Below are 25,885 nucleotides of genomic sequence, written 5' to 3' on the forward strand. Positions count from 1 at the left end.
GATAGTCTTAAAAAAAACAAATGACTCTAATCCAACTTCTAAGTCTAAAGAGTCAGTCTTCGCAATCCAGAAACCATTTCCATCTCTGCTTTCTCCTCCTGGCCTTTGTTAACCTTTGGCTTTTTATGATGTTGAGAAAACTTGATTTTCCATTTGTCAGGGACTTCTAGAGTTTTCTGCTTTCGAACTCTGTGCTGCTTGGGGCAGAAAAGGGTACATTTCTCATGAAGCTCATGTGCTCGAGACACGAGTCCTTTTGCTCGTTTTTTCTCATTCTTTTTTGGCGACTCCCCTTCCAGAGTTCAGGGGTCTCAAGTGAGGGTTTGGTTGTGGTTCGAGATGTGGTTGCTGGTGTTGTACGAGTTTCTACAACACAGCATTGAAGGGTACAATACACACCCAGACACAAATGTGTGTATAAAACTGGTGACATCTGAGCAAGTTCTGTAGGTTGCACCAGTGTCAACTTCTGGATTTGATTATATAGGATGTCACTCTGGGGGACAGGACGAGAGTGCACGCCACCCTGCCATCCCTGCCTTCCCTCATGACACATCACTGACCTTCAGTCACCACCGAGGAGAAACTGTTACTAACCGCCTTTAGGTGTGGCCGGCGTTATGCAAGAGGAACTTAAAAATTTAAGTCCCAACATACATGGTTAATCATTTGATCCAGATGTTAAAGGAACATCAGACAAATTCTGGCTTCACTTAGAAATTCTTTTTATGATGCAATTTCATTTTCTGAAACTTTTTGTCTTGAAATAATCAGACTCACAGGAAGTTGTGAAATTAGTCCACAGAGTCCTATGTACCCTTCACCCAGCCTCCCCCAGCGGTGACATCTTCCATGACTCTAGGACAATATCCACACCAGGAAATGGACACGGGGACAGTCCTGTTGACTAGCCTATGGGCCTTACTCGCTTTCTCCAGTCGTTGCACGCATTCGTATGCGCGTGCGTGTATGTGTGGGCATGCATGTGTGTATGGTTCTATCTGGTTTTACCCCATGTATCGATTTCGTGTAAGCACAAGAAGATACAGAATTGTTCCAACTCCAGAGAGGGGCTCCCTCATGCAACCCCTTTTTAGGCTCAGAATTTTTAAATGATCAGGTTTTGATGAGTTGTCCTGTGACCCTGAATATTTTCAGAGACAGTCGCTCTGAACTTTGCACTGCGTTGGCATTTCCTGTGTGAATTACCCCACATGCTCCATCTCCTGGGGCTCCAGCCTTTACGTGATGTTTTGCTGGACCTCTTTGAGACTCAGAGTAGGCCCCTTCTCTCTTTCTGACAGGCGGACGGCCTATGCCTACAACCCCGAGCCTCAGATGTACGCCCCCAGCAGCGCGGCTTCTTACTTTGAGGCCCCAGGTGGTGCCCAGGTGACCGTGGCAGGCTCCTCCCCGCCAGCGGTCCCCTCCCACAGCATGGTGGGCATCGCCATGGATGTTGGGGGGAGCCCCATCGTCTCCAGCGCGGGAGCCTATCTCATCCACGGGGGGATGGACAGCACGAGACACTCTCTGGCCCACACTTCCCGGTCATCGCCAGCTACGGTATGTACGAGGGTCCTGGGGGCAGCAGGTTAGACCCTGAGTAGGCTCTCAGCAGCAGCAGGGATGGTGAGTAAAAGGCAGCCTGGAGCACTGGAATTGGAGCCCTCCCGGCCTCAGACAGGCTGTGTGACCCAAGGCCATTGACCTCAATTCCTCCATTGGTAAAAAGAGAGAGTACACTGGCCATCAGGGGCTATTGTGAACACTGCATACAGGTAAAGCATCTCCATGCTGGGAGATGCTGCAGCTGCTGCTGGTGTTGTCATGGTTACCATCATCAGGATCATCAGCCCCTTAGAGCCTTAGATCTGTCCATCCACACAGAGACTGGACTGCACTAACAAGAGGGAATTTCTCTTAAGAGCGATACCACATTGTTCCCGCCATGTTCCCGTCCGAAACAATGACTTACGGCTTTCAAAACTCTATTTTCCATGGTGACTTTTATTTTTTAAATTAACACAGAGTAAATTTGATTTTTTTTTGATGTACAGACCCACGAGTCTTAACACACGTACAGATTCGTGTAACTATCAAAGAATGGTTGTGTCACCCCAAAACTCCCTCGTGGTATCACTTTATGGTAACCACCTCCCCTCAACCACAACCCCTGGCAACGGCTGATCCATTCTCTGTCACTATAGTTGGGTCTTTGGGGGATTTTCCTATCAACGGTATCACACAGTGGTTACCTTTTGAGACCAGCTTCTTTCACTCAATATGGCGCCTCTGAGATCCAGTCAAGCTGTTGGATGAATCGTACTTCCTTCTTCTTTGTTATGAGCAGCTTCCCGTTAGACTACAGCTTGTGGATCCATTCACCAGTTGAGGGCCATTTGGGTGATTCCCAGTTTGGGGTGATTACGAATAAAGCAGTACAAGGACTCACTCACAGGTTTTTGTACGGACATATGTCTTCCTTTCTCTTGGGTAAATACCTCCCAGTGGATTGCTGGCTCACGTGGTAAGTTTCTCAGAAACCAACAGTTTCCCCGAGTGGTTGTACCATTTCGCCTTCCCCCAGCGACGTGTGAGAGTTCCCCTTGCTGCACCTCGTCGCCCGCGCTTGGTCTTGTCAGCATTTTTCATGGTAGCCATTCCAACAGGTGTGGAGTGGCAGCTCATTGTGGTGGTAATTTGCATTTTGCTAATCGCTCATGATGGTAAGCAGCTTTTCATGTGCTTATGTGCCTTCATATATGCTCTTTGGTGGTGTGTCAGTTCAAGTCATTTGTTTATTTCTTAACTGGATGGTTTGTTTTCTTATTGTTGAGTTTTGAGACTTCTTTACAGATTCCGGATACAAGTCCGCTGTCAGATATGTGATTTGCAAATATTTTTCTTCCATTCTTTAGAGCGTCTTTTCATTCTTTTAAGAGTGTCTTTTGCGAGAAAATTTTTTTTCTGATGATTTTGATCAAATCCAATTTATCAATTTTTCTTTTTTGAAAACATCATACTTTTGATGTCATTTCTGAGAACCCGTCGCCTAGTCCCAGGTCATGAAGATTTTATCCTATGCTTTCTTTGAAAAGTTTTCTAGTTTTACATTTTACATTTAGATCTGCTTCATTTTGTGTTAACTTTTGTCTAAGATGTAAGGTTTAGGTCGAGGTTTATTTTTATGTACATGAAACACCCAGTTGTTCAGCATCATTTGTTAAAAAGACTCTCCTTTCTCCATTGGATTGCTTTTGCACCTTTGTCAAAATCAGTTGGCTGTATGTGTGGGGTCTATTCCAGGACATTCCATTCTGTTCCATTGATCAACACCACACTGTCTTAATTACAACAGCTTTATAGTGAGTCTTAAAATCGGGTCGAGTGGTTCCTCTCGCCTTATGCTTCTCCAGTAGTGTGTTGGCCATTCATATAAATTTAGAATTCTCTATATAAATTTTAGGTCAGTTTATCTATATCTACAAAAATTCCTACTAAGATTTTGATGAAACAGCATTAAACCTGTAGATCAATTTGGGGAGAATTGACATCTTTACTGTCTGGGTTTTCCAATCCATGAACATGGTATGTTTTCTCCATTTATTTAGATCTTTGATTTCTTTCATCAGCATTTGGTAATTTTTAGCATGCAGATCCTGTACATATTTTATTAGATTTATTCCTAAGTATTACAAGCTATTGTAAATGATGTTGATTTTTTCAGTTTCCAACTGTTCAGTGCTTGTATGTGAAACTATGGTTGGTTTTTGACTGCTGACCTGGCCTTCTGCAAGCTTGCAGAACTCACTTTTTAGTTCTAAGAGTTTTTTATTGTCTGCAAATAGGAACAATTTTATTTCTTTCTTTCCAATCTGGGTGACCTTTATTTCTTTTTCTTGCCTGTTTGCACTGGCTAGGGCCTCCAGGACAATACTGAATGGCAGTGGTGAGGAGGGACGTCCTTGCCTTGTTCCCAGTCCTAGGGGAAAAGCCTTCAGTCTCTCACCACTACGTGTGATGTTAGTTGTAGGTGTTTCATAAATGCCCTTTTTCAGGTTGGGGAAGTTCCCGTCTATTCCTAGTTTTCTGAGAGTCTTTATCATAAACGGATGTTGAGTTTTGTCAAATGCTTTTTCTTCATTGATATGATTATGTGTTTTTCTTTCTTTAGATAGTTAATATGATGGATTACATTGATTGATTGTCAATTAGATAATAACTTGCTATTTTTGTGTGGGGCTAATCTGAAATAGAAGGTGATGTTTTGGCCTCACCCCTGTTCTTTTGGTCCTGATGTGTTTTGGGGTCACCCTGACATCAGAGAAGCCCCCGTCTTGCTGTCCTGCCTCTGTGTCCAGAGTGCTCTCCAGGACCTGGCTCTGAAGACAGGAGGAGAGGCTGTGACGTGTGGGGCAGAGCCTGCTGCTCTGTCCCTTCCCTGCCATCAGCACACCGGGGCCTGGTGGCTGCGGGAGACCAGACATGCTTCTCCCTCCAAGATTGGCTGGGCGGACCTAAGTCTAGAGCTGTTATTGATCAGGAAGCATTCCTCACAGACTGTATTAACTTTCTCGAATATGGGAGGCTCAATTTTAGCAAACTGTATCAATTTATAATACAGTCATGTGCTGCATAATGACGTCTCAGTCAACAACAGACTGTGTAGACAATGGTGTTCCCATAAGATAAGTATCATAGAGCCTAGGTGTGTAGTGGGCTATACCATCTAGGTCTGTGTATATAAACTCTATGATGTTCACACAACAATGAAATCACCTAACAACCCATTTCTCAGAACGTGTCCCTGTCGTTAAGTGACACATGACTGTCGTAGAATATTCTAGGATCGCAGGTCACAGATTTACTGAGAAACGGCAGTGTTCTCTGTGGTCCACACTGCCTTGTTGCCAGCAAACGCAGCTCAGAACCCAGGCCACCGGCTGCTGTGGTTTCTCGTCTGGGTTGCTCTAGAAGAATCGAGTTTTTAAATCTATTGGAAATCCATGAAGCGGCTGTGTTTCGACACACCCGCCATGAAAGCCTCTGAGAGTGCTCCTCTCAGGTGAGAATCTGGTTCCTGACCCCGCCTGCTCTGTGGCTTATCGGCTTGTTTTTGGCGTGGGAACATCTCACGAGGATGCAGCAGAGATCCGAGGGACTTTCCAGGAGCCAAGAACAGGAACAGCCCTGAGATGGCAACAGAAAGAGAACATGGCTCCTGTAACCGACGTTTGTCACCTGTTAGTTTTCTTATGTCAGAGTTTCATTTCGTGGGAGTTTAAGTTAATCCTGAAAACGGAGCATAAAGACCAGAGTGAATCACCACCCGCAGCCTCAATGAGCGATTTCAGACTTCTGGTGACAAATTTTCTTAAGTCTTTATTTCCGGTTAAAATTCCATCAGTACTATAAATCCTCAAAGTGAATTGTTCAAATGGAGAGCTTTTGGTAAAACTTTTCTGTTGTGCTTTTTTTTTAACTATGTGGAGCAGAGATACTAAATTGAGAGGTCTGCTCTTGTCATTTCAGCCAGGATTTGCCCTTTGGGTTGTGTCAAGGGGAGGCTGGGGGCTCCGGGGGCTGTACCAGGAAGAGAGCCCGCCCCCCGCAACAGCTGCCCTCAGAGGGCTCTCCTCCCCCAAGACTCAGGGCCTGTGAGAGGCCATGCCACGCAAACAGGCAGCCCCCATGGACCACACAGTGGGGCTGATGAGGACAAATGGTCTATCCAACTTTGAAATAATAAAAATACAACAATCCACTCCATGAGGGGTCCTGTCATTGCGATGTCTCCTTCAGGGCCTCCAGGTCTGGCCTGATGATGGAGAAGTTGACCCATTGGTCAGGTTCCCACATCTGAGCAGCATCTTTTTGAACCCTTCATTTCCCGGAAGTCAGAGTCGGAGCTCACAGGTGCTGGTGGCTCTGGGTATTCAGGTCTCGCAGAGCTGGGGATGGAGTCCACCCTGGCGACTCTGCCCAGGCTTGCCGGACACCTGGTCTGCGAGCGTGTGCTACACAGAAGCCGGAAGGGCGAGCACTTCATCCTGGAGAATTCAGCAAGTGGATTCGGATCGTTCTCTGGTTGTGTTCAGCTACGAAAAGAACTTCTGTAAGCTTCGTGGTGCCTGATGCGATTTTCAAACATGCCTAAGAATACACCATCAATTTCTTCCTCTTCCAAGTGAAGAAAATCCTCGTGTGTTGGGTTTGAGGAGTGTCTCAGCAGACCAGCTCCTTGGAACACTTCAGGTGTTCTTCAGAAATCCTAAGATCTCATTCGTGATGTTAAAAGTCACGATATCGGGGGCCCTGGACTGTTGGATCAGGTTCTGCAATATACACCCCTGAGAGATGCCACTTCAGATCACAGGAATTTCTTTACTGGTGTTATCAGAAACTCAGCTATCAAGACCCCAGTGAGCATCTTGCCCTTGACTACCAGTGCACGGGGGTACAGAGAAGCCGAATCTCGAATTCTCTATCCAGCTGGCCGAGAAGATGGACACGTGGCAGCTCCAAGGGGATGTGTCTGTAAGTGTCCTGTTTCCATCAGTGATAAGTCAAGGCCGGGGGACTGTGGACCATCCACGGCTCCTTGTGTGTGGCCTGGCATCCCACACGTGCCCCTCCATTCTCATGGAGACCCTTCCTGGTGGCCCACGGGGCTGGTGCGCCACCCACGAGACATCACAGCTCACGATGGATGTCACCCACAAAACATTTCTTCTCTGTAGCCTGCGTTTTCAGTGAAGACGCAGGATATCTTGACTATACTACGACCTCACACGTCTACCATGCATTTGCTAGAAGCTTCCTCACCCCCTGCACATCAGAGTTTGTGTCCAACAATAAGAGCAAAAATTTTGCCAGCAAACACACATTGTTTGATAAAGGAATTTTGCCCATAGCGCATCCACTTTTTCTCTAAAATGTTTATCATCAGTTTTTTCTTTAACTTAATAGACTTCCTTTTTTAGCAAAGTTTTAGGTTTGCAGAAGAATTGAGCGGAAAGTACAGAGAGTTCCCATAACCCCCTGACCCCCTACACTCACAGTTTTCCTTATTGTTCGCCTGGCACATAAGTTTGATACATTTGTTATAGTCAGTGAGCCAATATTGATACATTATTATTATTAACTGAAGCCCACAACTGACATGAGGACTTGCTCTTTGTGTGGTACATCCTGTGGGTTTTGACAAACTTTTAATGACATCATCACTTTTGAAGCTGGTTTTGCAAGTTTCCTTGCGAAAGAGGGAGCAGTCCCTGTGTTTACTCAGGAGCGCCACTTTGAAAGCTATGTCTCAAGTTTTCGTCCCTGTTGTGCCCTTAGTGACAAATTAAAGAATGTATTGGAAAGCATTCTCTTGGCTCATTCTGAAAAGTCTCAACTTACCAGAGAAGTCATTGTTCCTATGTAGAGTGACATCAACCCACTTAAAACATCAAGGGTGACTGTGGACAGATGGGTCACTGACCTAATAAAATCTTCTGCTGTCACCTGTGCCTTCTTTTCCTGATTTTTTTTTTTTCTGAGGAAGATTCGCGCTGAGCTAACATCTGTGCCAGTCTTACTCTACTTTGTGTCTGGGATGCTGCCACAGCATAGCTACCAATGAGTGGTGTAGGTCCGCACCCAGGAATTGAACCCCGGCCACCGGAGCAGAGCACACTGAACTTAACCACTAGGCCACGGGGCCAGCCCCTCCTGGTATTTTCTTTTATGGCTGTGTATGCACAATGCACACAGTGTGGGACCCCGGACTGGATCCTGGTCCAGAAAAAACGACATTAATGGAGCCATTGATCACATTCTAATAAGGTCTTGTGATTGGTTAATACTGTTGAGTGGTGGTTAATTTCCAGGTCTTGATCCCTGTCCTGAGGTCCTGGAAGATGGTGACATTTGGGGAGGCTGGCTGAAGGCAATGTGGGAATCTTTTGCCATTCTTGCCCCTTTTTTGTAAGTCTGGAATTCTTTCCAAATGAAATGTTAAAAATGTTTTTAAATGGATGAATTAAGAAGTCTATAGAACCATACTGTTTAAAGTTCTAGAATCCGCAAGAATAACTAAGCATGTTAGCTGTTAAAAAGGATTACCAAAAAAAAAGATTGCCTCTGTGAAGTAGAGAGGACAAGAAAAGAGGAAGATTTGCACTATTTTTTAATACTTTTTTCTTCTATTTGAATTTTTTAACCACATGCATGCATTACCTTATAATTGTTTATTGAGGTAAAATTCACATAACAATTAACCATTTTAAAGTGTATAACTCAGTGCATTTAATACATTCACAGTGCAACAGTCGCCTCTATACATACATGATAAAAATCAGCTTATCTGTAAAGTATAACAGATCTGTACAGTGTAATTCTGTGCGTGGTTTACAATTACTTAGTAGAATTATGGAGCGGGGCGGCAAACTGCAGGCCTCCAGCCGAATCCGCACAGCTGCCCGTTTTTGTAAATGAAGTTTTACTGGCACACAGCCATGCCCATTCATTCTTGTGTCATCTGTGGCTGCCTTCTGACTCCAAGGGCAGTGGCCACAGAGACCTTCTGACCCGCAAAGCCCAAAATATTGACCATCTGGCCCTTTGCAGAAAAAGTTTGGCAACTCCTGATCTATAAGCACTGGCTCGGAAAGGTAGCCACAAAAGATGAAGCGATAAACGCAAGTAACAGAACTGAATGTATGATACAACCCCAAGTGAGGATAAATAATCAAAGCCATGTGCATGTGATGAAATGCACCTGGAATGTACACCAGGCCGTCAGTAAAGGCTTCCTCGCCCAGTGGGAGTTGGGCAGGGGGCCCCGGGAGAAGTGGAGGCAGGGTTGGGATGGAGAGGGACAATCAAGGTGCCCAGGGCTCCAAATTTAAGGAGGTGCTCACGTCCAGGTGCCAACCCTGCCCTGGCACAACCTTGAGAATGAGAGCCTCCTTAAATTTGGTACGCTGGGCGCCTCCTTGTCTCCGTCTCAGTCCTGGCTCTGAACAGAGACTTATATGTCTCTCGCATAATCAGATTTTTGTACACAAGCAAGTATAATGTTACATAATTTGAAAATGTTTAATTAGCAAAATAAAATGGATGAACAGATTAAAAATGCCCCATTTCCCCAAGCCAGCCTCCCCCTCCCCCCGGGGCCGTGGGCCCCACTGGCCTCCCCTCTTCCCACCTGGCCCCTTAACTGCGGGGCGGTCCCTCTCTCCTGGCCTCATAATTCTATGATTTATATCCCTGCCCTCAAAATTCCAGTCATGCTGCTTTCCTTCTTTTAAAATACTCTCCATTTTCTTAAAGATCCAAAAGGGTTGCTCGTAAAACATTTACACCTTAATTTCCTCCTTCTTTAGTCACAGGACTAAGTTATATTTCAGAGCGGAGGGGTAACTACAGCACATTTCTGTCCTTCTCCCCACCTCCCCCCGGGGGATACTCCCCTCCCCACTTCTACCCCCAGGCGCACCTCGGATACCGAATTATGGCAGACCCAGCCTGGAGATGCGGGTGTCGCTTAAGACACTGGTCATTGCTGGCCTTTTGCAGGGGGGACCCCTGTCTGGCAGGCCCTTTGAATGAGGTTATGATGTTATAAATGGAATGGCCATTTGTGCAGATGCTAATGGACTCAGAGAAGTAACCTCCACCCTCCCTTAGGAGACATGACTATAGTTCTTAAGACAGGTCAAATCTAGCTAGGGTGATACAGGAAAGAAAAAGAATTTTTTTAATTCCTGTAAAGTTTTTTTAATAATTGGCTAATTTTAATATACTTGGGAGCTATTAAAACTTGTCTGCTATCTGCTATTACTTTAGGTTCTTGATCGCTTCAGTAGAATCCTTAACACATAACGATATGTGTCTTTTTCCTGGGGCATCTGTTAATAATTCCTGTAGCAGAAACAAATCATATTAAATGGCCAATAAAAAGAAATACGTGCTGCATTGCACTGAATCAAAAATAAAGATTAAGCTCTTGATAAGTCAAGAAATGGATGCAGAAGTGTATACATAATACCAGGACGTGACGGAAACTTCCAGAAGGTAGAAAAACAAATGATTTTAGGGCAAGCTGCCTGGGCCTGGGGTGGGGATGGGGCACCGCTGTGTCCATTCTTGGCCCTTCCTTACTGTTTGACATGTGGGCCTGCGCATGTAGCACTTTGATAAAATTTTTAAAATAACAAAAAATTAAACTCCAGTCAAATATAAAATTAGTTTTCATTTTAAGTGGATTTAAAGATTAAACACTAACTTCTCCAGCCACTGAGAGGACTGATCAAAGGCGTTTGTACTTGTACAGTAAGAATTGAGTGGTCAGGTCTGTGAGGAAGCCCAGGACTGAAGCCCCCGGATCTCAAATTCAAGTGCGGGATGCTCCTTTTCCAAGAAATCAGAGGTGGCGCCGCGGCGCCCTCTGCTGGACACGCGTGCGCGCTGCGCCTTCAGTCCTGACTCCTGGGCATCAACCTCCCCAAGTGGCCTTGGGGGCGGGTGGTGGTTTCCTTACCTTCGTCACCTTCAGATGTTTACCTCACATTTCAGTTTTAAAACACAGTGAACACCTTGGGAGGCTCCACTCTGCACTAAATTAATTTTCTGTGTCAGTGGGCCGGTTCAGACGCTATTTAATAGCTGTGGGTTTTTGAGGATGGTCTTGGGCAGCAAATCTTAATTTGTATTCTTTCCCGCAATACTCATAACTCCATGATTTTTGCCATAAATCAGTCTTAAATATGCCCGGCAAATCTCTGGGTGTCCTCAGGACTCTGTCAGGGGCTCTGCGGGGTCAAAGCTGTTTTCACAAGAATACTAAGCCGTTAGTTGCTATTTTCCCCGTGGTGATGTTTATACTGATGGTGTAAAGTCAGCTGGGCGCTAACCAAGGCAGCGCCATCAGACTCTCCTAGAAGTCACTGTATCCTTCACCATCGTGCGCTCACGGGAGAAAAGAGAAATAGCAAATACCAGTTTCACTTAAAAATGTCCTTGATGAAGCAGTAACAATTATTAATTTTACTAAATCTCAGTCCTTGAGTATACATCTTTTTAATATTCTGTGTGAGAAAAGGCTCTTCTGCTGCGTGCCAAAGTACGATGGCTGTCTCGAGGAAAAGCCCCTGTGCAAACGAGTTCTGAGCAGAACTAGCCACTTTTGTCATGAAACGCTATTCTTTCTTGAAAGAATAACAGGCAAATTATGATCATTCAGACCCGGAGATTTGGCAGATATTTTCTCAAAAATGGATGGTGTGAGCCTGACGTATCCAGGAAAACAATGAGCGATTTTGTTTCCAACACGTTTTCAATCAGAAAAGAAAGAATTTTGAAAAACTGGTATCTTTCCTATGAGATTGATAGTGATATTAACAAATGTGATGTTTCAAGGCTGTATTATGAAGTGTGTCAACATTTGGAAGCTCTGAAAACTCAATGAACCAATATTTTCCAAGTGACCAGTGCACCATGTTACAGACCATGCATGTGGGGGAAAGATCCATTCAAACTGTGAGAGAGGCTAATGGATTTTTCAATTAATTGTATATTTTTTATTGAGGTAAAATTCACATGACATAAAAGTCACCATTGTAACCATTTAAAAGTGTACAATTCAATGGCATTTAGTACATTCACAATGTTGTGCAACCATTACCCTTTCTAGTCCCAGAACATTCCATCACCCAAAAGGAAACCCTGTACCAGTTAGGAGTCACCCCCCATTCCCTCCTCCTCCAGCTTCTGCAACTAACCCACTTTCTGTCTGTGGATTTGCCTGTTCTGGACATTTCACATCAATGGAATCACACACTCTGTGGTCTTTTGTGTCTGCTTCTCTCACTGAGCATCATGTTTTCAAGGTCCATCCACATTGGAGTGTGTGTCAGGGCTTCACTCCTTTTCATGGATGAATAATACTCCATTGTGTGGGTAGACCACATTTTGTTGATTCGTTTTTCTGTGATTGACATTGGAATTTTTCTGCTTTTTTGCCTTTATGATTCATGCTGCTGTGGACATTTCTGTGCTAGTTTTTGTGTGAACACCAGTTTTCACTTATCTTGGATATCTACTTAGGATTGTGAGTACTATGTCGTATGGTTTAACTAGGTTTATGTTTAACTTTTTGAGGAACTGCCAAACTGTTTTCATCAGTGGCTGCACCATTTGACATTCCCACCAGCAGTGTATGAGGGTTCCAGTTTCTCCACATCCTCGCCAACACTTGTCATTATTTTTTCTTTCTTTCTTTTTTTATGGCTGTCCTACTGGGTGTGAAGTGGTGTCTCATTGTGGTTTTGGTCTGTATTTCCCTAATGACTAATGATGTTGAGCATCTTTTCATGTGCTTGTTGGAGACAAGGTTCTTCAAATCCTTTGCCCATTTTTTAATTGGGTCATTTGTCATTTTGTTGTTGAATTGCGAGAGTTCTTTATATATTCTGGAAATAAGACCTTTATCAGATATATGATTTGCAAATGTGTTCGCACATTCTGTGCATTGTCTTTTCACTCTCTTGATAGTGTCCTTTGATGCACAAAGTTTTTAATTTAGATGAAGTCCAATTTATCTTTTAAAAAATGTTTTATCTTTTATTTTGTTGTTTGTGCTTTTGGTGTCATATCTAAGAATCCGTTGCCAAATCCAAGGGCATGAAGATAATCTCATTTTACATGATTACCTCATGTTTTCCTTTAAGAGTTTTATAGTTTTAGCTCTTACATTTAGTTCTTTGATCTGTCTTGAGTTGATTTTTGTATATGGTGTGAGGTAGGGATCCAGCTTCATTCTTTTACATGTGACTATCCAGCTACCCCAGCATCGTTGGCTGAAAAGTTTATTCTTTCTCCATTGAATGGCCTTGACACCCTTGTCAGAAATCAGTTGGCCATAGATGTATGGGATTATTTCTGGACTCAGTTCTATTCCACTGATTTACATACATCTAGTTGTGTATCCTTATCCTGGTACTGCACTGTTTTGGTTACTGTAACTTTGTAGTAAGTTTTGAAATCAGGGAGTGTGAGTCTTCCAACTTTGTTCTTCTTTCTTAAGATTGTTTGGGCTATTTGGGGTCCCTTGCAATGCCATGTGAATTTTATGATCAACTTGTCCATTTCTGAAAAAGCTGTTGGAAGTTTAATAGAGAATTCTGATAGGACTGTGTGGAGTCTGTCGATCAATTTGGAGAGTATTGCCATCTTCACAATATAAAGTCTTCCAATCCATAAACATGGGATGTCTTTCTGTTTGTTTAGGACTTTAATTTCTTTCCACGGTGTTTTATAGTTTTCAGTGTACAAGTATCCCACCTCCTAGGGATTTTATTCTCTTTGATGCTATTGTACATGGGATTGTTTACTTAATGTCGTTTTCACATTGTTTGATGTTTAGAAATATAACTGATTTTTATATGTTGGTCTTGTATTCTGCAACTTTATTGAAGTTGTCCATGAACACTAACAGATTTTTTGTGGATCCTTCAGGATCATGTTGTCTGCAAATACAGGTGGTTTTACTTCCTCCTTTCCAATTTGGGTGCCTTTTATTTCTTACTGTTGCCTAATTGTCCTGGCTAGAATTTCCAGTACCGTGTTGAATAGAAGGGGCAAGAGTGGACATACACACGAGTGGCAGAGAGGTGATGGGTGAAGCTGTAACCCTCTCATTCCTGAACTCAGCCCTGGGAACCCGGTCCAGCTGCACTTTCTAGAATACACATTCAACCTGCTTTTTCCAGAAGCGTCACTGAAGTCTTTGCCTTCCTGGGTGTTTGAGGAAAGACAGCATATGTTTTAGGTTCATTTCCTTCCACTGTAGCCCTCTGCCTGTCATGGTGGGCTGCCGCAGAGCCTAAATGTCCATTTTCCACTTACAAGTTGAGGTCAAATTCAACATGTATAAATGTGGTGGTAGCCACGCATAGCTGGGTGTTTCCTCCTTTGCGTAGATCTGCCACATCCCCTCAGCTCCTTGCCTCCATGAGGTCCTTAGAACCCAACTCAGAAGCCCCTTCCCCGAGGAAGGCCTCCGTGTTTGCTCCACGTGACTGTCCCCTGTGACTCCATTCTCATTTCCATATAACCCTCTTTGCACAGCTCACGCTTCATAAACATTCAGGAGTTTATCTCTGTGACGTGTCCAGTGGCCCCAGGGTCCCAAACCTCCTGATGGCAAGGCCGGGGTCTCTGGCCTCAGTGGTATTTTCCGGAAGCCTCCAGCTGGGAGACCCTGGGCTTTGTGATGGGGCAAGCTGGCCTGGAAGTCAGTGCCACCAACAGTCCTTGGGATCTGTCGGGCGTCTGATTCTCCCTAGCAACAGATGACGGGTGTAGGGGAGCAGCGGGCCATTAGGATGCTGGCTTTGCTTACACTTGAACTTACGCAGCGACTAAGTGCCCACGTTATGCATGTGCACATGCAGATGTTGTGTTAAAATTCAATGGCCAGTGTCGCCAGCGTAACTTCACTCTGCTGCTCGTGTGTGACAGGCTCCTGGGCTCTCTGTGTGTCACAAAGTAACACTCCTGCCCGCAGCTCTGACTCACGCCTTAACCCATCTCCCCTGCCTGCCTTGAACCTCATTTTGATTTTGTAGGCGCTCAAATCATTATTTGGATATTAATAAAACCAGATCTTGGCTGATGCTAACCATCTGATTTCCTTTTTTTTTTTTTTTTCCATTTTGTTTTGTTCTGTTTCTGCACACATTTTCTTTAGCTTGAAATGGCGATTGAAAATCTCCAAAAAACCGAAGGGATTACTTCACACAAAAGCGGTTTACTCAACAGCCATGTAAGTGTGTGTCGCCCGGGTGGTCTGCCCTGCTGTGCTCGCAACCTTCACAGGCATCTTAAAACCAAACAGGGACAGGGAAGTGACACCTTGAGAGGGCTGAAAGTGGGAGGGGAAAAAAGCCAACCTAGAGTTCTCCCTCCAGCAAAACTATCCTTCCACACAAAGGGGAGAGGAAAACAGGTTCTTCATTCGTAAAGGTAGATAATCATAGAGGCTGTCTCTTCCGGGGTGTTATGAGGATCAAATTATTTAAGATACAACGCATAATTCCAACAATGCCTGGCAGATAATAAGCAGTATAAATAAAATTCATACTAAAATAAGCAATGCTAACAAAAAAGCGAGACAGGATTGGGGAGGCCATAAAGATTCTTAGGTAATTTTCCAGTGATCGGCTCTTTGAAAAAAAATGATAATTTGAAAAAAGTGCGAAGCAACTGATTCCTGCTAATTTTAGCTGAGTAAGATCTTTCTGCTTCACTTACCTCTTGAGGAAAACTCTGATTGTAGGTCCTGTACCAGGAGATGGCAAACGTCGTGTCTCTGGGAAGCTTCATGGGGCAGAATGGGACAGAGGAGGGGACCAGCTAAGAGGCTCTATTTCTGGGGACAGTCGAGAAGGAAAGCTCTGGTCTGCTCACGCTCTCTCTTATCCCTTTACTTCTCCTCCAAATGCTCTCAATTTGGCCTAACGCATAACTAGAAATTTGTTTGGTGTTTTAGAAGGAGGATGGGTCACTGAAGCCAGAAGATGCTTCTGGCCGTTGCTCTGGACTTGACATTCTCTTGAGAATTAAAACATCACAGAAAAAGAAGTCCCCTTTAGTCAAACACGATCCTAACTGTGACCCCATCCAGACTTTCGTACTGGCCGACGGATGTTCCAAGTGAGCTGTTACTGAAAAAGCAGCAATTGTGGGGCAGAAGCCCAGCTAGGGAAAGGCCTAGAAACTTCTGGATTTATGGGTTGGGCATAGGCATGGCACGTGATGAGGGCCCTGTGCTCATCAGCCTCAGAGGGGTGGTCACGAGAAGGAATAGCAGCCTCCCACCGGTTGTCTCGAAGGACAAAACAAATACATCAGGCCCCTGCTGAGTGCCCGCCCCTCCAGTCTAGGTGGGCCGTGGCCACCCTGTCATCCATCACCAATGGACTATGCCACCCCGTGGACACGTCTGGCGAGGGAAAACTCTTCAGTGTGCGCTGTGGGGGAAGACCCCGTCCCAGTCTTAAACTTGGAGTGCACGGTCTAGAAAAGTCCGCAGAATGGCGTCCTCTGTTCAGCAGGGACGAGGTGTTCTTAGCTGTCAAGCAGACACGCGTGGCCCTGTCACAGTCTGTGGGTCAGGCGCTAGGTCAGCCCTGGGGGAGCCACGTGAGGAAGGCAGGATGGGGCGCCAACCCCAGGCAGGCAGCGTGGCCGCGGGAAATTGAAAACGTCTGTGGGAGACGCATGAGCCTCTGTCTGGCTGAGGGACGCTGCCGCCTTCCTAACGCTTTTCCTCTGGAAGGCACTTCCTTGGCTGCTTCTCAACCAGTTTACATTCCCGAGGTGACTTTCCAAGCAGGAAGAATCTCCCTGCGTCCGTTTTCTTCCCCGTGATTTGCTGTGGAGTCGCTTCTTTCCGTCAGAAGTAGGATTCAGGGCTGAAAGGTTGCGAATGAGAGAGAAAGGAATGAGATCTTTCTCAAGAGTGGACCCCACACACTGGAGGAAACCCCCCTGGAGCTCGTCTTGGCAGATGAAGGGGGCAGTTAGAGTGTGTGACCTGGCCGGTAAGGGGTAGTGCGTCCTGCAGACACTTGTCACGGGCTCGGCTGCCCGAGGGTGCCACACTGAGTGGCGACAGTTGTCACCGGGGAGGCCCACGGCTGAGATGGGTCTAGTGTTGGGCGATGCCGTCCACAGACCTGGCTCCTTTGCCAGCCCATCCCCAGGGCAGACGAGCCTGGCTGGGGGACTGCACTCTGCGGGCCATTCTCCTGGTGGCCTCCAGGACCTCTCTTCTCAGAAAGCCCTCATCGCGGTGTCCCACCAGCAGCGAGTCAGTGCTGAGCACAGGGAGCAAAGGAACAAGGAGCACTCCCTCCAGCGAGCTTGGAGCCTGGGGGTAGAAGCTCGGCAGGTGTGAGAACACGCCCAGGTCCCACCAAAGTGTGCACAGGCAGCCAGCCGTCCAGGCTCGCGGTTGGAACTGGTTGTGCGTTCTGCAGAGTTTCCTTCTCAATGCGCTATCCTAGGGGGGCGGGGGGGCGCGATGCCCAGAGCCCAGGAAGGCTGGACAGAGCCTTCCAGACCCAGCCGATGTCAGGGTCAGCCTGGGGCTTCCCAGGCTGCCCTCGAGGGGGCTGGGGGTCTGCAGGTTGAAGGAACCTTCCAGCCTGGCGTGGAAACCCCGCAGGAGGAGGCGGGCCTTGAGGGGTCTCTGATATAAGGGCGGGTGTGATTTGGTGGCATGAAAATGCAGGATAGTGTTTCAGAGGAAGGAGGGAAGAAGCTTGGCTGGGGATGACAACACCCCCACCATCCAGGGTGTCGCTGCGGCCTCCGGCTGGGGGCAGCCACTGTCATCCCGGGTCTGGGGGGGCCTTGGTCAAGGTCCCCAGCCATGAACAGGAGACGCCTGGGCCCCCCCAGGGCTGCCACTCAGCTGTCCCTCAGATCTCAGAAGCCCCCCTCCCGGACCCTCGCTGACTCAGGGACCCACAGCGAGTTCACACCGTCACTGTCACGGGGAGGCAGCCACTGACTGTTAAAGTTATTATTGCCAAACCCTGGGACGAGGACCTCCTTTTAGATGAATTATATTTGGATTATATGAGTTTTAAATCAAGAAACACAAATGATCCAGGCTGATTTAGCCTAAGGTGGTGGCCGGCCGAGGGCTGGCGTAACACCAAAGCTGGGACCTGCAGGACAGGGCAGGGCTCGGCTCGAACCACCACTTCACGGGATGGGTCCCTTCTCCAGAAGTTTCTCTAACTTATTGTGGCAGATGCTTCTAGCAGGGGTCCTGCTTGGACCGCTGTTTCTTTCAGTGTTCCCGACCCCCATCGCCGCCTTGCTGACCCCACCCCAGCTCCTGGCGGGAAGGCCCACACTCGACTGTCTGCCTGCCTGCTGAGCCCTGACCCCCCCAACAACCCCCGTGCCCCCCGCCACCTTCCCGGCTCATCAAGGGCAGCGCCATCCTTCCCGGTGCTCATCCTTGCTCCCCTCCTCCTCCCACGCCCCACCTCCTGACTCTCCTTGATGTCACCTTCAGAACAATCCAGAATCACACCACTTCTCCCACCACCACCACCACCACAGCCACAGCCCCCACAGCATCGTCTCTCCCTCCGGTCACAGCCCTCCAGTGCCCCCATCACACTCCAAGTAGAAGCCAACGTCATCGAAACAGCCCACCAGGCCCTGTACGACCTGCCCCGTCCCCTCCCCGCCCTCCCTCCTCCCTCTCTCCCGCTCACTCCCTCTGCTCCAGCCACACGGGCTCCTCGCTGTTCCTCCAACATGCCATCCTGGTCCTGCCCCAGGGCCTTTGCACAGGCTGTGCCCTCTGCCTGGAACACCTCCCCATCACCCCCCTTGGCTCCTTCACGTCTTACTCATTTGTCACTTTCTCAGTGAGCCTTCCCTGACACCTCACCCCCGCCCCAATTTAAAATTGCAGTTTCCCCTCCAGCCCCCTCCACGCTGGAGTGCCCAGTCCCTTTCCTGGCTTTCCCTCATAGCCCCTAACACCATCTCTCCTTCTGTGCATGTTACTTATTTATCGTGGCTCTCTCCTCATGAGACTGGACACTTCCAGAGGGGGCCTTTGTCTGTTTCATTCACTTTTGTAGCCCCAGAACCCAGAACAGGGGCTCTCAATCAGTATCAGATGGATGGATGAAAAGGGGGTGTTCAGAGTTCAGTTACATCGACACAGCAAACACCGGAGCTCAGAGGAGCTGCCAGGCAGCTAGAATAATCTAGCCCCGCCAGACTCGAACTCGCCACCGCCAATCAGGAGCCAAAGTCACACACATTTGCCCCAAACAGTGGAATCAAAAATCCTAGAGGACAGAGGGGGCTGGGCGGAGTGGGCGCGACTCTGGCCTTCGAGACCCCGCCCCCCATTTGTAGTTAGGACATGTGTCCAAGGGGCCTGTGCCACCAGAGAGCCCAGAACCACCGGGGGTGTTGGTGTTTGGGTTTTTTCCCCCTTAAAAGGAAGAATTTGATCCGTTTCGTTAAGAGTGCAGTCCTGACAGATCACAAATGTGGATAAGTGCGTAGCTTTTCCTGGAAAGAGTTCTCTTTATTTGTTTTTGTTGTTGACATAGAAATAGTGCAAATGTCAGCAGACAAGCAGCCCTGGGGGTCTACTGGTTGAGATCTGGGGTTTACTGACGTGGTCAAGGTTCGTGTCCCCGTCAGGGAACCACCTCACCCCTCTGTGGTTGTCACACTGGCGGCTGCGTGTTGCTGTGATGCTGAAAGTTCTGCCACCACAATTTCAGATACCAGCAGGGTCCCCCATGGTGGGCAGGTTTCAGTGGAGCTTCCAGACTAGACAGACTAGGAAGAAGGACCTGGACACCCACTTCCAAAAAAATTGGCCATGAAAACCCTAAGAATAGCAGCAGAGCGTCGTCTGATAGAGCGAAGGGGAGAGGACGGTGCGAAAAGACCGGGCAGCTTCCGCTCTGCTGTGCACAGGGTCCTAGGAGTCGGAGTCCACTCGACGGCACTAACAAATCAGCAGGCACCGCTCACTGCAGAATCGCCCAGAACCAAAGGTGATCTTGTCTGCCCTCACGAAGGGCATGAAGGTCCCTGGGGCCGAGCAGTTTGCAGGGGGCCACGTGGGCGCTGTGTGGCAGGGAGAGACTGGAACCTCGCGTCCAGCTCAGTTTCTCTAACGTGCGGTGCTGCCTCGTGTCGGACGCCCTGCCCGAGCCACTCAAGCCCACTGGTGAGGTGTCGGCCTCGGTCCTCATCCACCTCTGATCAGTTTCCCTTCCGGGTGACCCCTCAATGCCCCCGACAGAGGAAGTGTCGCCAGTGATTCTTTTGGAGGCCGCTGGTCGTGTCAGTTCCCTCCGTAGTTACTTAATATCAGGATGATGTGGATGCCAATATCAACATAATTACCCAAAGAAGTCACTGTTAATTTAAACAACACGGGGGCTGGGGTCAGTTAATCGATCATCCTTCCCAAACCTTTTTTTTTTACCTGTGAGCCAGTTTGTCCTGGTGGTGGGCGGGTGTTAGCCTCCATCCTCAGGACCGGGTCCAGTGCCCCCTCCAGCCCGCCACCCACAGCATCTGGCCTCACCTTCGCAGCCTGAGGGTCCTTGGCATCACGTGGCTCCTGCCCTTGAGGCGTTTGGCTCCTGGTCCCAGCTTCTCCTGCCCACGGGGGATTCCCTAAGAAGAAGCGCCCTGCGCCCCCAGCCTTGGGAAGACAGAAGGAGGAGAAGCTCCATTTCTGCACCCGGAGCTCTCGGCTCCCCACACACTGGGGTCCCCTCTGCTCTTCGGGACCCCTTCCCTCGTCAGTGTTTACTGAGGCATCTTCAGGATCCTGGGGGTGCAAACGCGGACAGACCCAGCTCTGTCTCCGCCCCCTGGAGCTCTGGTTCCAGCGGGGAGACACGCAGTGAATAAATAAATGTGCATGACAACCCCAGATGCAAAAGGGCTGGGAAAAAGCCTCGGGGCTCACGGGCCCCCCCAAATACAGCCCTTCCTCACCTGGATCCTGAGCCAATGAAAATAGGATGAAAGGGGTGGCAGACAGAGAACCCCGTTATCCCGTCATGGCTGGGACAGCCGATGCTGGACGTGCCTCGTAGCCACAGGCAGCGGGCTTCCTGATGGGACTTCAGCGCGGAGCAGAGCCTCATGCCCTCTTCCTAAGAGAAAGGGGTAGCGGGGGGCTGTGCTACCCACGTTCTCCCTCCAGACCTCCCCAGCCTCCCAGAGCTAAGGCGGTGGGGGGTGGGGAGGTGGATACGCCCCCAGGGCTCAGAGGTCACTGTTGAAATGATTAAGCTACTTACTAACATCGTGTTGAAGGATTCGGTTCATAGCATCAGAGAGAGAGGTCAGGGGTGAGGGGTCCGAGCCCTGGGCCTCGATTCCAGCCCTTACACCACCCTTCCTCCCCCTCAGCTCCTGTCTGCGAGCAGTGCCCACGTGTGGTAACCCCTCTCCGCGCTTCCCCCTGGAGACCCAATCCTCGGCTCCTAGGTGCCAGGTTGACACATCTGGTCCTCACCTCTGCCCTGAATGCCAGCCCAGCACCTAACCACCTCCTCTCAACAGCAGGAGCCATCACCCCACTCTTTGATGCCCTGTGTCTGCCTTTCTCTTAAAGGACCCTCTGCTTTGTCAGTCCCCCAGGTGCCACTTACCTGGATCTTTGACATGGTCCCCCACCTTCATCCAGCCCGAGCCCACCCCCTGCCTCTGAAACTCTCCTTGCCCCAGCAGCTGTGCCCCAGTTGGCCCCACCAGCCGCCCCTCACTCAGGCCCCAGGGAGGAAAGGAAGGAGGGTCAGGGGTTCACCTTAAAACGGTCCAGGACGGGCAGGAGGCAGTGGGTGGGGCTCAGATGGAATAAAATTGGCCCCAGCTGATGACTGTTGAAGCTGGGGTCGTTAGACTGTTCTCTCTACCTCTGTGCACATTGGAACCTTTCCAGAATAAAACTATTTTTTAAAAAGGAGACGCAGGCCGACATCCCAACTTGCATGCTATGTCTGGGTGGGGCCGTGGGGGTGTGTGGAGTGTGGTGCATGCACCGGGGTGGGTGTAGGGGCAGATTTCCCAGGGGAGATGCTCACTCTTGTCTGGAAGGACATGGAGGGCATGGGAACGAACACCCAGGATGGCAGAGGGAGTGGGCACCCTCAAGGGCCCCTCAGAGCTCTGGACGGGGTGGCGGCTTAGATAGACACCCACCTCCCTCATCATCCATCCTGACCGGTGTCGGGACTTAGCTTTCCGTGTGGACGGCCCCTACCCTCTGACTCGATGCTGACCTCTGGGGGTCAGCAACCTTGGCTCCAGATTCTTTCAGCCTGCCTTGTGGCCTGAGCACAAAACCCGGCACATAAGCCTTTTAAGCATCTTATTCAGATCTGAGCAGATCCTGGTCCGTCTTGTCAGTTACCCCTGCGTCATGCAGGGCGCAGTGCTGGCGGGTCCCATCGAGTCCTCTTGAGTCTTCCTCTGTCTCTCTGCCTCAGAATTGATCTCCATCCCCGTAGACTTAGGAAACGTTTGGTGTTTAAACGGCACGTGGGACGTGTGGGTGTCCAAATGATTATGGAGACGGAATCTAAGAGGTCTCCATCACACACAGGTTTTTCTCAATTAAAGGGACCTGAAAACCAGGCTGAATAAATAAACGAGTGAAAAGAAGCTATTAACATGCCCAGAATCTCTTGAACCCAAATCCGTGACGGTAGAGATGAATTTCCTCATCATATGGTGGGGGGGAAGCGTTAATGAGTCCGTGGGAGCATTTTGGCGGTGTTTCGGGATTTTGACAGACGCACACGTGTCCTTCCTCCAGCTCCAATGGCTCCTAGATAACTACGAGACGGCTGAGGGCGTGAGCCTGCCCCGAAGCTCTCTGTACAACCATTACCTCCGGCACTGCCAGGAGCACAAGTTGGACCCCGTGAACGCCGCCTCCTTCGGGAAACTCATCCGCTCCGTGTTTATGGGCCTGCGGACGCGACGGCTGGGCACCAGGTGGGTACCGGGGAGTGTCTGAAGGCCCCCCACGCTCCCCTCCGTCCTCTGTCTTCCTTTAGACAGAAATCGAGCTAGTGGAGAACGGGGGGCTTCCTCCTCGTGCCCACAAATCCCGACTCACACGCGTCTGGGGGAACTTGGAGCTGCTCTGAATTGGTGGCAGCCTTGGCCTGGCCGGGGCCGAGGTGTTGGCTGTGGTCTTGTCTTCTCCCAGTGATGGGACACAGGGATTCCCTTCGGCTCTCTCTCTTTGCTGGAAATTTTCCCTAATAACAGGTTTTATAAAGAGCTGCCTCTGGATTATCTAATTGAGCTGGATTTACCAATTCTGGATGCTTTCTGCCATGCCTGGACCAATCCACTGTGGCCTGCTCTTGCCCTACAGCAGCCAGGGAATATCATGTGTGTAACTGACCATAGGCAATAAGGCAAACGCCCTCTCACCAGAAAAAAACGGCCACGCTCTAGGCACAGTGGGTGGCCTTGAGCGCATGTCAGGCTGTTTCTTGCTGTGTTGTGATGTGAGCCAGGCTGGGATCAGTGATGTCACACACACAGTGGGGGTCAGGGTTCACACGTGAGTCTCAGAAGCACACACCCTGGCCAACTTTAAATGACAGCAAGGCCACAAGCATGCGCGAGTCTCTCGTTCTCTGCCACCTTTGGATCCTTACAGAGAACGTCCTTAACAGATGGAGAGAGGAGGAAGAGAAGGGAGGAGAAAGGAGAGGGAACCCTGGTCTCTGGGGACACGGCCCCCCTGCCGTTGGGACCTCGCCAGGAGGCTCACCCAAGGCCTCCACCTTCAGGGTGTCCGGATGCTGGCGTCAGGATTCGGGCTTCCCTCCCCAGCATCCCCTCCTTCGAGCACCAGCCAAGCTCACCCCTCATCTAGAAAGGGCCCAGGCTCCTCCGCTCGTCCCTGCTGCCAGCTCAGAAATGGCAGCCCCCGAGCTGGGACGTGTGGACAGTGGCGTGTCTGTCCTTCCGGCTTTTCTCCCAAGGAGCCGCCTCTGACCTATTAGCTACAGTATTTAAAGCCCATTAATCATCATTTCTCCCTTAATAAACTAAGGTAGTGTTTCTCGAACTGTGCCGTTTGCAAATCACGTTATTAGAGGGTTGAAGGGGGGAGGGGGAAAGATTATCATCATCATCATCATCATCATCATCATCATCATCATCATCATCAGGCCATGCTAAGATAAACAAAGCTGAACTGGTTTTCTTGCTGCAGGACTTCTCAGAGGCTTTATCGTACTAAATGCAAAAGGCGGATCTCCCAGAGGGGGAGGCTGTGTGCAGAATTTCCTAAACCACAGAACAGCCCATGAACATTTTTCACACGGTTCGGGGGACACTGAAGCCAAGTGCTCAAAAGGCCAGGGCAGAGCACTTGTCTTGTGGTTCAGGAGTTCCGCAGAGAGCTGACCCCTGGTGTTTGGTTTCTAGGGGCAACTCCAAGTATCATTACTATGGGATCCGTCTGAAGCCAGACTCGCCCCTGAACCGGCTGCAGGAGGACACGCAGTACATGGCTATGCGGCAGCAGCCCATGCACCAGAAGCCCAGGTGGGGACCTGGCCGAGGACAGCGACTTCCCCACCCGACGGGGGCTGGGTCTGGGTTTCACCAGGGAAGACGTGATGCTTGGGGGAATGAGCCAGACACAGAAGGACGGATACTGTGTGATCCACTCACAGGAGGTCCCTAGAGGAGTCACAGCCACAGAGACAGAAAGGAGATGGTGGGGCCAGGGGCTGGGGGAGGGCATGGGGAGTCAGTTTGGGAAGAGGAGAAAGTTCTGGAGATGAATTGTGGGGATGGTTGCACATCGATGTGAATGTGCTTAATGCCACTGAGCTGTGCACTTAAAAATGGTTAAGATGGTCAATTTTGTGTTATGTGTATTTGACCACAATTTTTTAAAATTTATACGCACACATACCCCCCAAACCAAATCCCGCTCAGCCCTCTCCCTACCCCTTGGGCCCCTTCTGGGCAGTGCTGCTGGGGCCTCATGGTGGCACCTGTGTCCCCTGCCCAGGTACCGGCCAGCCCAGAAGACGGACAGCCTCGGAGACAGCGGCTCACACAGCAGCCTGCACAGCACGCCCGAGCAGGCCATGGCCGCCCAGAGCCAGCACCACCAGCAGTACATAGGTGAGCCCCTGACCCTGGTTCAGGGCCTGCTGTCAGTGTTCAGGGCCCACTCGGCTCTTCTGGGTGCTCAGAGGTGTCAACACCATAGCAGCATCTAAAGGGATGCCTTAAACAGTTTTCTCGCAGGGCACCTTTTCAATTACATAGAAAGTTCTAGATCAACCTTCTTTGTGGCATCTCTGAGATTTTAGAATAATCAGCATATGCCCCCAAAATTAATGTGACCATCAGAAAAATCAGTAAGTAAAATGAAATGCCCATCAGAAAGTCCAGATGTCGTATTTTAAAACCTTGAGAACCCTCCTGGTTCTCTTCCTTGCTTGCCTGGAACATTCTGGATGCTCAGCTCTCCCTAAACTGCGTCTCTCCCCTCCCGGTGCCCAGACACAGGGCAGCCTGGCCCTCTGCTGTGGGAGCCGCTCCAGAGAGCATCCTAATTCAGAGCCTGCCACCCGGACCCACCCACGGAGGGTCGCTGGGACCCGTGTCATTAGGCTCACACACACTGGAGACACTTGGCGGCCTTCGTGTATTTTTAGTGTGTTCTTTGAGAATACAGCCCTCCTGGGTTGGGTCTTCTGGAAAGGTCGTCAGGCCTTCCCCTGGGCAGCCCCACGCCGGGTGACGGGAGCGCTTGCTGTAGGCGGGGCCCCGCACTCAGGGCTCCATCTGTATCCACATGTTTAATATCGCCGGGAGGTGACGATGTCCCCATTCTGTATCTGAGAAATCGGAAGCTTACAGAAATTGTGCGACTGTGTGGGGAAGCCAGGACTCGGCCCCTAGGCTGCTAAGTGACAACACCAGTGCGTCCAGCCAGCGTCCCCTAGGCCGCCTACTGCGTGGGCCCCCCCACCCCCTGCGGCTCTAACTGCCCGTTGTCTCCCCCAGATGTCTCCCACGTCTTCCCAGAGTTTCCAGCACCTGACCTGGGCAGTGTCTTACTGCAGGATGGCATCACACTGCATGACGTCACGGCCCTGCAGCTGGTCTACCGGCGGCACTGTGAGGTGACTGCCCCCTCTAAGGCAGCCCCGGGACCACCCTGAGCCTCAGCCTGGGCGCTTCAGTGGGTGCCTCGGTGCCCCCCATGCCCGGGTGCAGAGGCGAGCATGCCTCCCCAGGCAGGGCGGTCAGCTTCCATAAC

At 49.4% G+C, this 25,885-nt stretch overlaps 1 protein-coding gene across 3 annotated transcripts in view; it reads left to right on the top strand.

Annotated features, from left to right (window-relative positions):
* Positions 1–25,885, top strand: part of RFX2 (regulatory factor X2) — a 100,007-nt gene that overhangs the window by 59,559 nt on the left and 14,563 nt on the right. For 2 of the 3 annotated variants that reach the window (XM_087425639.1, XM_087425641.1), the window contains exons 5-10: positions 1,305–1,566; positions 14,741–14,815; positions 22,391–22,572; positions 24,028–24,147; positions 24,623–24,738; positions 25,630–25,748. In XM_087425639.1, coding sequence (XP_087281765.1) covers positions 1,305–1,566; positions 14,741–14,815; positions 22,391–22,572; positions 24,028–24,147; positions 24,623–24,738; positions 25,630–25,748 — 874 coding nt within the window. The remainder of the gene's footprint in view (positions 1–1,304; positions 1,567–14,740; positions 14,816–22,390; positions 22,573–24,027; positions 24,148–24,622; positions 24,739–25,629; positions 25,749–25,885) is intronic. The other variant, XM_087425640.1, reaches the window with a different exon arrangement.

The sequence above is a fragment of the Ceratotherium simum genome, chromosome 39 (assembly GCF_057802395.1).
Source record: "Ceratotherium simum simum isolate JZ-2026a chromosome 39, ASM5780239v1, whole genome shotgun sequence".
Classification (NCBI taxonomy): domain Eukaryota; kingdom Metazoa; phylum Chordata; class Mammalia; order Perissodactyla; family Rhinocerotidae; genus Ceratotherium; species Ceratotherium simum.